This window comes from Pezoporus wallicus, unplaced genomic scaffold (genome assembly GCF_028554395.1).
Source record: "Pezoporus wallicus isolate ANWC-B61680 ecotype Strahan unplaced genomic scaffold, APGP_CSIRO_Pwel_v1 contig_232, whole genome shotgun sequence".
NCBI lineage: Eukaryota > Metazoa > Chordata > Aves > Psittaciformes > Psittacidae > Pezoporus > Pezoporus wallicus.
The window spans coordinates 296,550-310,496 of record NW_026638265.1 but is presented as its reverse complement, the minus strand read 5'-3'; the positions used below and the strand labels follow the sequence as shown (position 1 = coordinate 310,496).

The window sequence follows — 13,947 nt, the reverse complement described above, 5'->3', positions numbered from 1 at the left end:
TCTGGACGTGTCTGAGGGAGAAACTGCACGAGGAGACACCCGTCCTCCCATCAGTGGAAGCAGGCTTGGTACACGGATTACTGAGCACTGATTTGCAAACCTGCCGCAAAAGCTGTGCTTTAAAGAGCAGTGATCGCGCTCATCCATTCATTCTGTCTCACACACACAAACACACGCACACAGAGCCTTCGTTTTTTTTTTTCCTTTTGGAACAAGAACCTTGCTTGTTGCCTTGTTGCAAATGCCTGGGCGAGCAGCAGTGCCTGTGGTTGTGCAGGGTGCCCCCAGCTTAAGCTGCCTCACTGGCTCACTCCTGGCGCTCTTGTTACACCCGGAAAGAAGGGAGAGAAAGAACTCGTCAACCTGTGGTGCTGACTGACCATACACCTGCAAATGTAGATCAGTTGGCATAGCCCCCTCCTCAGGACTGCTGTCACCAGATCCTTACACTAGCAAGAACAGCAGTGCTATTTCTCTGCCTAGGAACAGTAAGTATAATAGCCTTTTTAAGGTTTTTCTCTGCATGACACGTAGGTACAAATTTAAAAATAGCATCATTTAATAGTTCATATTCGCCTTCTATCATGTATTCATAGATATAGCTATAAACGAGGCTTGTGTTTCAAAAGGAGGTGTATGTGTATATTTTTGTGTGCTTGCATGTAGTTGTTGCTTCAGTGCACCTGCAGTTGTGTTTTCTTGACATACCGTATCACAGCATTTTCACTTCATTGAGCATTATATGAGCCCGTTTCCAAATTAAATTCAGTGAGATGTTCATTATGATTGAAACACAATTCAAATACAGATTAAAATGTAAGCATCTTATGTGTTTCTACAAATAAAACAAAAGCTTTGTGTGTAGATGATATATTTATTATTTAATATTTCCTGTAGATGTATGTAGGTGTATCTATTACATAGGAATTCAAAGATCTGAATGCACTGGCTATTGCAGTATTTTTATTAGTGTTTGTGTGTGTTGGTGTTTCAGAAGCATGCATATGTTTGTGTATGGATACAAGTGCTTATATGGGTGGGGATTCTGTATCTCTGTCTATATATATGTGACATACCCACCCACATCCTTACCCACAGAGTCGTTCAAAATCTCTGTGCATGTGATGTGGGTGTGTGTGTAATGTAGAAGTGTGAATAGTGTGGGTAGGGGAAGATTTGAATACTGTGGTAATAGATGACACAGTTTCATTTGATCAGTGTGACCTTTTAGGAAAACAATCCAATCTTTTCCCTTTTTGTTTTGTTTATTTTTGTGTGTTTGTGCATGTGCCTCAGGTTAAGTGCTTCTTCTGCATGACCATAACCAAAGGGTGACCCATCCACTCCCTTATGTCCTATGGGGACCTCAGAGCCAGTTTCTCAGTCTTCATCTCCTCCTCCTCCTCTTACCACTGCTGCTGATGCCCTGGGTACTGCTCCCAGGTTTGAGACATTGTTGACAGGCTGAAGAAAGGAATTGCAAAGACCTCCTCACTGTGTGAATAAAGTGATGGCTGGAATTAACTTCAACTCCCCAAGTAATGGTATTAAATAATAAGGTTGCTAGGCCAAGGCATCAACAGGAGCATATTAGGAGGAAAGAGACTATTTGCATTTGGTTGCAATGAATGAGCTGAGACCGTCTGTGGAGAGCAGGTACCCTTTGATTTGCATAATTTTATCCTCATGAATGCAGTCTTTGTAGCCTGCAAGGTAGTCATGATTCTGATTAAATCTGTGATTGCTACAGGAGATAAAGGAAAATAAAGGGTCTTGGTGGACAAAAAAAAAACCAAGGGCATCAGCTGTTTCCTGGTTCAATTTTCTATTCTTATGAGCAAAACAGTGGTTTGTGTCAAACGTTCTGGGTGTTAACAACATGTAGATCTGTGGTTTTCCAAAGCATAGATTCAGTGTTGCCCCGCTCTGTGTCCAGGGGACTGTCCTCCAAATGCAAATGGCTTTGAACTTTCTAATGAAAGTTATGGCTACACTGTAAATAAACCAAACCCTTTTCGCATTAAGCAATTGAAAACAAACAAAACCAGTTTGCAAAACCAGTTGCAAAATGGAGGTTGCAATGGTGAGTGCAGACAGCTCTGGGTGCAACAGCCACATGCCCTATGGATACGCGGTCCAAGCTCGGGCCCGCGAGAGAGAGCGTTTGGCACAGTCAAGAGCCGCAGCGGCTGCAGCTGTAGCAGCAGCAACAGCAGCAGCAGAAGGTGGGGCAACAGGCGGAGGTGGACCGTATCACCACTACCATCAGGAACAGAGTCGAGGTGCATCCTCCTCTCATGGCGGGAATGCATCACGCAGCAGCATGCCCCACCACCAGAGTGGCAAGAGGCTGAAGAAAGGGAAAAAGAGGAGCCACCATTTGGGCAGTAGGGAGTGTGGGGCCTCCTTCCCCTGTTCTGAGCTGCTGCCTCTCAGTGGTTCTGAAGAGAGAATACTGAAGGACTTGAGTGAGGAGGAAGAGGAGGATGAAGACGAGGATGAAGACGATGAGGAAGAAGGAAAGCTGTACTACAGTGATGACTATGGGGAAGATGAGTTTTCATACTCGGACCAGCCACCTGATGATGGTGGAGGCCCTGGGGGTTACAGCTCTGTTCGCTACAGCGAGTACGACTGTTGTGAGCGTGTGGTTATCAACGTGTCAGGACTGCGGTTTGAGACCCAGCTGAAGACATTAGCTCAGTTTCCAGAGACACTGTTGGGTGATCCAGCGAAGCGAGGGAGATACTTTGACCCTCTCAGGAATGAATACTTCTTTGACAGGAACCGGCCCAGCTTTGATGCCATCCTGTACTACTACCAGAGTGGCGGTCGGCTGAAGAGGCCAGTCAATGTACCCTTTGACATCTTCACTGAGGAGGTGAAATTCTACCAACTTGGGGAGGAGGCCATGGTCAAGTTCAGGGAGGATGAAGGGTTTGTCAAAGAGGAAGAGGTCAAAGCTTTGCCGGAGAATGAGTTTAAGAGGCAGGTTTGGCTGCTGTTTGAGTACCCGGAAAGCTCCAGTCCAGCCAGAGGCATTGCCATTGTCTCTGTCTTGGTCATCTTGATCTCCATCGTCATCTTTTGTCTGGAGACTTTGCCAGAGTTCAGAGATGATAAAGAATTCATCATGTCGCTGAGCGTAGGGAAGGGGCATTCCAATGAGTCGCTTCACCTGAATGCTGGGGAACATACCATCTTCAATGACCCTTTTTTCATTGTAGAGACAGTATGCATCATTTGGTTCTCCTTTGAGTTTACAGTGCGCTGTTTTGCATGTCCAAGCAAAGCACACTTCTTCAAGAACATCATGAACATCATAGATATTGTTTCCATCTTGCCTTACTTCATTACTCTGGGCACCGACTTGGCACAGGAACAGGGCAGTAATGGTCAACAGACCATGTCTTTTGCCATCCTGAGAATTATCCGTCTGGTCAGGGTGTTTCGCATCTTCAAGCTCTCCAGGCACTCCAAGGGTTTGCAGATCCTGGGTCATACACTCAGGGCCAGCATGAGGGAACTTGGCCTCCTCATCTTTTTTCTTTTTATTGGAGTTATTTTGTTTTCCAGTGCCGTTTACTTTGCAGAAGCGGATGAGCCTGCCACCCATTTTCAAAGCATCCCAGATGCCTTTTGGTGGGCTGTAGTGACCATGACTACAGTTGGTTATGGGGACATGAAACCCATAACTGTGGGTGGGAAAATAGTTGGGTCCCTGTGTGCCATTGCGGGAGTGTTAACCATTGCTTTACCAGTGCCAGTGATTGTCTCCAATTTTAACTATTTCTACCACAGAGAGACTGAGAATGAAGAACAAACGCAGCTGATGCAAAATGCAGTCAGTTGCCCTTATCTCCCAACAAATTTACTGAAGAAATTTAGAAGCTCATCATCTTCATCCACAGAGGATAAATCGGAGTATTTGGAGATGGAAGAAGGTGTTAAAGAATCTCTTTGTGTAAAGGAGAAAAAAAGTCAGGACATGGGGAATAGCAGTGAGTCAGAGAAGAAAAACTGTGTAAATTCAAATTCTGTGGAAACTGATGTGTAATTTTGAACGTTTCCAAATATATTTATGCATTAAAAAGTGCAGTGAAAATAATGAAATATGCAAACAAGAGTCCACAGCATACAGTAGTATGCCATTTAATGGTTAAATACAAATAAAAAGCATTGTTAAAGTTGTATTACATATCAAGTAAGTGGCATACCTTGAGGAAGGGATTGTTCGATCTGATACAATTTCAGACTATATTTTTTATTAGAATGCAAGTGTTTTGCACATGAGGCTGAAAAATTTATTAAAACCAAGTCAGTTTTAAAGTGGGTGCATGAACTGTCGATATCACTAATAACAGCTCTGTGGTAAAAGTTGGCATTCAGATGTATTTACTATGTAAGAAGCAATGAAGTTTGGTAGTCATTTATCTATTTATCAGTGCTTTAATAGCAGCTACCATAAATCATTGGATACCATAGTCATTGTTTTTCAAATGGTAAATTTATTGTAAAAAGATATTCTTCAGAAGATAGATCTAAATTTTTTTCTTGCTTGTTTTTAACTGGAAATTTACTTTGAAAAGGCTGCTGACCCTCCAGAAATTGTTTATTTTTATAACTCTCTTTGGAGGCATTGCAGCATTTGTTGTCTAATAATGAAAGAAACGAAGCTGGAGAATCATTTAACCTGGTCTGACTGCAAAGGCAAAATGACTGGAATGCTTTTTTTGCACTACTTTATATGCTGGAGTTATACTGAAAGAGACTTCATACTGTGAATGTTTACTAATGTAATAGTTCAATGACAATCATTGGAAGAGTGAATTCTGCATCATATTTTATTGTTTCTTTTTTCTTTGTGATGCTCATGGCAAAACAGCTAACATTACAGTAATTCCATACTCTTTTTAATTATGAATATCTGTGATCACGAAAAGGATTGTGAAGTAAAATTTTATAACCAAAATTACTTGAAATCAGTGTTTTCTACTGATGCCCTCAAGAAACACCGACCTAATTTGTATCTCTTTCCTGGTTAATTTAACATTCAGAGTCTATGATTAGTACACGTGCTTTGTCAGTATCGAAGAAATTCAGCATATGGGAGGAGAAGGTAGAAGTAATAAGATATGCAGTTGTTACAGTACTGACAATTGAGAATTGCTAACTTTTAACATGCTATTATTGGTGCGGCATTTTCCCTTAATTAGGGCTTTCACCCATGTGTATTTGAAGCAACATTTAAGATCCAAAACAGGCATTCTGGGATTCAAAATGCTGGGTCCCATGCAGTCCTTGAGAAAACATTCCATGATTTCTTTTCACTGATTCTTAGACCAGCTGCATTTTACTGTGTGTCAAAAACCTCCATTGCCCTTCCTATGAGATTAAGGTAGGTAAAGATTATCTAACGTGTAGTACATTCCAGACTCCAGAATGAAATAGGTAAGATATTACTGCATATAACATGAATAATAGATTCAGAAGAGACATTTTTTTGAGACTCAGAATTACCTAGGGAAGGCACAATTAAACTGGAACTGTTTTTTGAAGAGGCACTGTGGAACATTCCAGATTATAAAACTTAAACCAAATTGTCATATGCACTTTAAGGACTGGGGCAGGCCATTACAAGAGCAAAAGGGGCTTAGCTACTGAATTACAGTATTTTTGCAATATTCACTTAAAGCTGAGTAGAGGGATTTTTCTGGGGGGACAGCTAGTGACTGGCTGACATATAGTTCTGGAGATGAAAGGCGACAAGAAAAGCAAATTGGGCACTCACAACAAGATATGTAATTTGTCAGATAAGTGTTATATGCTGTGTGCAGCATCCAGTGGTACCAAACAGAGACATAGGCACAGGTGTTTCTTTAATGGTTGATTTTTGCCTTCATGGATTTTCTGTGAATTGCCTCTGAAAAGTTTCTCTGCTTGTCTTCTTTTGCACTGCAGAAGAACTAATAAAAACAAAGACAAAATGTATTTAAATATCTGAAGTACTAATCTAAAGTCATAGAGCAGACCAGTATATTTTTGATGTGAAGCATTAATCAAAGCTCCTTTTTACTGTGGTGATGTTAATTCCAACTATGTTTTGTATGAAACAACTCGGTAATTTTATACATAGGCATTTGCCAAAATTGAATACTGTGTTTTGTTGTAGCTCCCCTGAGTTAAATGTACTAAATACTTTTTTTCTATAGGGGCAATAGTAGAAGTAAGGAAGAGCAATCTTTAAAACCTGGTAAAAAATCTGTAATGGAAAGTGTCTCTTTAATAGCTAGTAGTTAACGATGTAGAGACCATAAGGGCTCTCTTGTCAGGTAGCTTGCTAGCTTCCTAGTAGTTCTGTATAATTACCAGAGACCATATAATACCAAGCACCATGGAAAGAATGTAGGAGTAAAAGAAATAGTAACTAGGTAAATAGAGAAAATAAGTAGTACGTGTTTGCAGTATTGACTGGTTGAAAGGGGAGGTGGTTCGTAAGAGGTGGAATTTTAGCTCTCTAATGGAAATAAAGATGAAAATTATTTAAATAACTCTTAGAATATGTTCACAGTATGGAAATGGAGCTCAGCATGAGGTAACTGCTTAAGTAGCTACCCAGCTTTTCCAGCAAGTCGTTCAGTTCTTCTGCTACCAGTACACAAAATTCCAATTTAAACCAAGCATGGCAATATCTGCATTATGCTGTGTTTCTAGCAGTACCTTACTCTCTGTAGGGAAAGGTCTTGCGGCTGGACCTCATAGCAGTTGCAGAGCAACATTCTGAGTATGTCGGCACTATATACTGCAGAACTGTGGAGACAGCAGTGGACCCTGCTCTGCCTCCTGCAGTGAATAAACTCATGTACTTTGACATTATAAATAAGAACTAATCTAGCTTAATGTTAGATTGCGTTATCAGTTTGGCAGATTGTTCTGAATCACAGAAAGAATTGTGCATTCCAGAATAGAAGCAAATACCTTTACTTGGGCTGGCTTATAATTTGATTATTCAACTACCCATCTGTCCAGTCAGTTACAACACAGCTTGAAAATGCCAAAGTCCTGCCCCTAACATGCTAAAGCCAGAAGATCCCAAGTGCTTAGCAAGGAGCAGAAATTTCCATTAAGTATTACTTTGGTTGAATCTGTATGCCAGAGAAACATCGTGTTTGAGCTGTTATGGCTCTAAATTACTAGTCCTGATTCTGTTAGAGCTTTCCTGATGTTACTGGATACTAATAACTCTCAGAAAAAGAATTTTGTTGTTAGCTGGGCCTTTTACATTTTAAATTTTAGGGGGGAAATGCATTCCTGATGTAACTGACGTGAATGCAGTTATACTAGGGATCATTTTAGTTCTACTAATGTAGTTCAAATGATTTCACTTTGACATACATTTCAGCTAAAAATAATGCAAAATGAGATACTTTGATATTTCAGGTTCACCTGCCGTGGTGAAAACATTGGGAAGAGTTCGATTAGAATTCATGGAATCACAGCAGCAGCAAATCATATTTCAAACACAGGCTGTCACTTACCCGTGTGCTGGAATTTATTTAGAGAAATCTGTAAGTCTTTTAATAGTAATCTTAAGTGCCAAGGCCAGACTCGTAAGGAGAGAGTTTTGCCAGCTGAAGTGTTGGATTTTAATGCCTGACTTCAGAGATCCACAGTTTTTTTTTTTGTTATTACATTCATGAGTTTTCTGATGTTACATTGATTCCTTGAAAAATTCAGCCTGGGTTCTGAAACTGATATCAGAATAAGTGTTGCGTCACCCTGTTAGGGAGTTCTTGGTGAAGTTTTCTAGTTAAGCTTTTTCAGAATGATTCCCTAAGAGGCCAACCCCATTTGATGGAGAGTGTAATTTATTTGGTTTTATTTGAAGAAAAATTCTTCTGCTTACACGGTTTTGCTGTGTAGGGTCCATTTCTGTGATGTCCATTTAATGCAGAATAAATCTGGGAGATCAAGGCACTGAAAAAACACACTGCTAACATGGTTACATCTAATTCACGATGACAGTATTCTTGTGTTTGGACTTACTAATAAGCATTATGTTCTTCTTGTGGTCATGAAAAATGGGATTTGAGTGTGTTTTCAGTCAGTAAAACTTTTGAAATAGCTTTGGGATGTGAAAGTGATTTTGCATGATATTCTTGTGCACAAAGAGTTTGATATCAGGCCATAACCTTGAATAAAGGATCATTGCCTTATGGCTCCTGATGTGGGAAATTCCCATCAAGAAGCCTTTCAGGTGCTGATAGTCATTTGACTTTGGATATGAAAATTCATTGCTAAGCTACCCAGGAATATGAAATACATTGTATTTGGATAAATGCAGGATAAATGAGCTATCGAAAAACAGCAAAATATCAGAAAGTCAATTCCATGTGTAACAGGTTCATGGAAAGTCTTTCCTGCACAGCAATCAAATATTTCTTTCTGCTGATCCCAGACTCATAAAACTAATTCTGAGTATAAATTCATTTTTTGTGTAAGATTTACACTCTATTAATAGTCCTCAAATTAAATACGAACCATCTATGGTGCTTTAGGCTATGCCATGAGCTTCCTCTAACTATTCCTCTAACTATTTCTTACTGGTTCCTTATTACTTCTTACTGTCATTGTGTTTGATTACAAACACAGGATCACTTTTTTTTTCTTTTTTCTTCTTTTTTTGGCATGAGAGAGTAAGAAATAAAAGCCCTGTATAAAAACTCCCAAAACTATAATACCCAGGATATAGGTTATATATTTTTCTTAACATTAAATTAACCTAAATGACAGTCTGTAACATCTGTAGATGTGGAACAGGGTTCTTCTGCTTTTGCGGTGAATAAGGCCTAGTTTATAGATTTACTATATTTGTGCTTCTCTGTTTGAAACAAACACTTGTAGAAAAATTGGCAACTTAATAAAAGAAGAAATGAACATACCTTCATGTCCTCAGAGATCACCTAATAGGGAAAAAATGATGCACTTTAACCCAGAATTAATTTGTTGATCAATGTTTTGTACCTGGCAACCAGGTACAAACGTGAATCTTCACATATTGCTACCATGCTTTCTGTGTTTTCAGAACTCTGGTGATGTTGATTCTGAAGGAAGATGCATTAAAGCATTATGTACTGAGATGGTTAAATCAATGTTTTTTTAAATCCTTTTCTGTAATAATGTACCTTGAGACCTTTTTCTGCAACAGGTCCTTTGGAAAATAAATGCATAAGTGTATAAGAAGGAAAGAAGAAATATCTTAAATTACATGTCAAAATCTGCTAAAATATTTTAATTGATAGGAAGTAGGTAAGTAAAAGTTTTATTTTCTTCCTTCACTTGTGCATTTGTGGTATTGCCATTGAAAACACATGGCGGGGAGATGGGTTGAGTGGATCAGCAGCTGCAAGGGAGGTACTTCATGTGTTGTGTCTATTCCAGGTACTCCATGATCTTGGGAGCAGCAGTAGCTGCATCTTTGCTCAGCTACTGTTACCACATCTTGGAACTGGGAAGATACTGTGCTGGGCAGTACCAAGCAGGGTGGAGAGGGTACTGTGGAGGTGTTAGCCTGGTTGGTAAATCTGTGCTCCTACCACAACTATCCTATGGGATTGAAAAACACCTTTTAAATTATTTGCTGCAAAATACCGTGTAACCCTTTCAGAAAGGGAGGTCCCAGAGGCCCCAGACTGTTAGTTCCTAAGCTATGGAGAAACTCAGGTCCACATTCACAAAATGTACTTTTAGGCACCCAACACTTCCATTCATTTTGTTAGAAACTGGGTTGCAAAATGCTTCCTAAATCTGGGACCAAGTGATTTGTTTAGGGTCAAAAGGAAGACTGTGCTGAAGCAGGTTTCCCAAGTGTTACACTGATTCTCTAAGGAGTGTAGGAAGTGACAGCACATATTCAAGATAGTTTTAGGTCTTTCTTCATTTTTCATCTTGTGTTCACATGTTCCTGGGGCATTTGTGTTGAGGGCATGCAGGAGGACGGATAATTTCAGTGAGGTATGCCAAAGGTCTCTTTAGTTTTATACAGATACTTTTATGTTCTTAGCTGTTAGAATAAGCTAAGTAGGTTTTGTTTTAATATTTTTATTTAATCCAGGCTATTTCAGGGGGAGAACATATACCTACTGAAATTATTATTTGGGACAAGAACAGTTGCTTTCAATACAGAAAATCAAATGAGACACATTGAGTTTTTTATTAGTACTTTAATACTTTAAGTTTCTATCAAGGATCCTGGCTTTGGGGCCAACACTAGCACCAAAGTCATCTAAACTCTCTTGTGTCAGTACTAAACAGTGCTTTACCTGGTATTGCAGCATATGACAACCAAGACAACAACTGCTTGTCCTTATTTGTATTTCTATTGATGTGATTATGATACAGATCTATGCTGTAGGGGAGGGATACTCCAGAGTGCTCCAATGCATGTTTACCTTCATTGCTAGGTGAGCTATATCTCATAATATGCTCTGGAAAGAGATCAGACCACATGCACAGAGTGACAGCATTCCCTTTCCTCCTCTGCCTTGTACAATGGAAGGACAAGGCCTGCTTGGTGCACTGTAGTATATGCTTGCCCTGCACTGTAGATTCGACCATGTTTCTCTCTTCTGTTCCATTTAGATGAGTGAAGGTTTGTTTTCAGTCAGATCACATGATATCTGTCCTTGATGTGGTTCACCCACTATATAAATGAACTTTAATTTCTGCCTTTGTTGTCTCCCTGTTGATACAGCTTTGTAATGAATTTAGGGTGTCATTCAGTGGCAGTTTCTTCTCGCACAGTGGAGCCTGAATAGCACAGTGAGTCCGAATACAGAAAACTGCAAAGGACTGTTGATAAGAAATAAAGGTACCTTTTGTTTTTCTGTCCAAATACAATAAGGTATGTTTGTATTGCAATTCCATAGACTGTACATTTCAGGGTAAATAAATTCTGTTTCATTAATAGACTTGTACTTTCAAAATGCCCTCAATTTGCCCTGAATTCATCAGGAATTTAAGACATGAAGTATTTTTTAAGGCTCAAGCCTAAAGGAAGATGATCCCTCTTTGCATTCAAAATGGCAAGACATTATTGTAAAGAAGAAATCTTGCATATTTTTCAGGTTAAGAAGGCTAAGGAATAGTAGCTTCTGTTAAAGTCTTTCTTAAATATTAGCTGCAGATACTCATACTGAGAAAAATATGGTTTCATCACAGGGAGGGGGTAGAAAAGACTTGATTGCATGTTTAAAGGGCATTATAATATTTTACTGTGTGCCAAATGACAGTCTCAGATAAATGTTATTCTAGCAAGAACCTATCCTATTGCAAGGAGTACAGTTGAGGTATTGTATAGTGATTTATACTTCAGGATTTAGTTCTGTATATGTTTATTAGTTATAAGCACTGTTATTCAGGCCTTATGGATCACAAAATTAAAGACAAAAATGCTATAAGGATTTCAATAAAAGAGAGGAAGAGCAAGGTTTAATGCTTTTGAGTATCTTCTGCAAAAAATTGTTGGTTTTGTGCCATTTAATTCTCGAACATCTGCTCTAATAAGTGATGTGATGATTCAGTAGGTTAGAAGGCAAAAAATGTTTTCTCTAGCTATTAAAATATTTTTTTGTTACTTATAGCTTAATGAAGGATTACTGTTTTCCCTAGCTTTGAAATATGTGGAAAATGCAAAAAGACACAAATAAGTAGAAGTGTTACTAATTTGTTGCTTCTTGACCTGTTTTACAAACAAATATATCCAGACTTGATTAGTGGTACTGAACAAGTAAATTCTTAAGTGCAGTGGAGTGACTGTAAAGAGATTTATTTTTGAATTGGTGCAGAAAAAATGTATTTTAAAATGTCTCATTTTGGGGCACTCAGAAATTAAGACCTTCTGACCAGCAGCTGGTTTTGAACATTTCTGCCCTGATGGCTTGATTGATTTTGTTCCTTTGGGAGAAAAGACGAAGTTATATTTCAGCCTTTCTGATTTCTGTGGGTTTCCATAGCCTTGAACTGTACCTAATAGAAGCGATCAGGAAATCCACAGTGTTTTCAAGCCCAGTCTTGGTTGTACTGGCACTTGAAACAATATATGTGGTTTATAAGGTTTGATTAATAGGCACCTTGGATTGCAGTATTATCTAAAGAAATCCTCCTAATAGTCTTGACCTTGGTTCTGTGCCTGAAAAGCTTTTCTTGACATCAGACCAACACCGAAAACACATGTAACATGAATGGCAATTTGAAATAGTAAAATCTCAGAAGTGGTAGGTGACAGTGAGGGCTGGATTTTGCCAGCCGGGGCTAGCCCCACTGATCAGGGCAGGACCAGCAAGGGCAGCCAAGGACAGCCACAGCTCCATCCTACAGCGCAGCTCAGGCAGAGCCTGCAGGCACAGGTCTCCTGCACCCAGAGGCAGGGAGGGGGCACCAAGCAAGGCTAGTGAGGTTTGCTAAGGCCCATTAGGACACTCTGGGCCCTGACAAAATCCGTGCATTTGCTGGTAACCATATTTATTAGGTCTTGGTCTGTTCTACTGAGATGTAGTTGTGGCTCAAGGTTTGAATTGCTCGCCAAAATTAGAAATGTAAATTTTTCAGAGCCTAAAAAAATGAGCAGTTGTCAAGCTTTTTCCTACTTTTGATTTTTGGCTCCTAAGCATCCCTGGGTCTTATTTTTCAGCATTATATTTCTAGCTTTGCTGCTGCCAATATGTTTATCATTATTTCTCCTAAGCAGTGTTGCTGCTTGCTTTTTATAGACAGCTTACTTGTGCCGACAGGCCAGAATGTCTTCAAACGCAAAGTTGTTTTTCAGCTATTGAATGGATGGGTCCCAAAGATGCTGTAATTTTTTACTGGGAAGCTGGAAAATAATGATGCTCTGATTTGGGCTGACATCTAGAAAGGTGTTAAAGAGCCATGTGTACTCCTTTTTAATCTTTTGACTGAGACGGTTTTTTGCCTTGCTTTCAATAGCTAAAGTCACTGTTGGAACTGTAGCAGATGTTAGTATTTGGTAAACAAAGCCATAGGGAACATCTGTGTCATTTGCATCTTGTATGTATTATAAGGTATGTTAGCTCTGGTACTATCATTTTATGTGATAATAGTTGGAATACTTGAGAAGGTGTCTAAAAATGAATAATGCTTACCCCAGATCCATTTTTTCTTTTTTAAAATGGGGGGTGGGGTGGGGGATGCTCTAGCCTGATACGCACTTCATGAAAAAATGCTGGGGTAATGTGCTTTACATTGTTTGCCAAGGGTGGGAGGTGACCTACGTGGCTTGTACATGTGTTCTGAATGTAGACTATAACTAGTTGTTAAAAAGGAGATTGAAAATGGAATATTAGAGCTTCAAGGAAATCCAGAGTGGTTTTGCCTGTGCACACAGATGGAAAACTGCACATGCATCAAAAGGAGCATGACCAGCAGGTCGAAGGAGGTGATCCTGCCCCTCTACTCTGCTCTCTTGAGACCTCACCTGGAGTATTCTGTGCAGTTCTGGTGTCCTCAACATAAAAAGGACATGGAGCTATTGGAACAAGTCAAGAGGAGGGCCACGAGGATGATCAGGGGACTGGAGCACCTCCTGTATGAAGACAGGCTGAGGAAGTTGGGGCTGTTCAGCCTGGAGAAGAGAAGGCTGCGTGGAGACCTCATAGCAGCCTTCCAGTATCTGAAGGGGGCCTGTAGGGATGCTGGAGAGGGACTCTTCATTAGAGACTGTAGTGACAGGACAAGGGGTAACGGGTTAAAACTTAAGCAGGGGAAGTTTAGATTGGATATAAGAAGGAAGTTCTTTACTGTGAGGGTGGTGAGGCACTGGAATGGGTTGCCCAAGGAAGCTGTGAATGCTCCATCCCTGGCAGGGTGGAGATGGTTTAGTGGGAGGTGTCCCTGCCCACGGCAGGGGGCTTGGAACTTGATGATCTT

General features: G+C 39.9%; 1 protein-coding gene across 1 annotated transcript; it reads left to right on the top strand.

Moving 5' to 3' along the window:
* Window positions 1-1,830: 1,830 nt before the first annotated feature.
* On the top strand, window positions 1,831-4,550 carry KCNA4 (potassium voltage-gated channel subfamily A member 4). The gene has a single exon (XM_057410249.1). It carries the CDS (start codon window positions 2,069-2,071, stop codon window positions 4,055-4,057), a length of 1,989 nt encoding a protein of 662 aa, XP_057266232.1. The 5' UTR covers window positions 1,831-2,068; the 3' UTR covers window positions 4,058-4,550.
* Window positions 4,551-13,947: the final 9,397 nt, after the last annotated feature.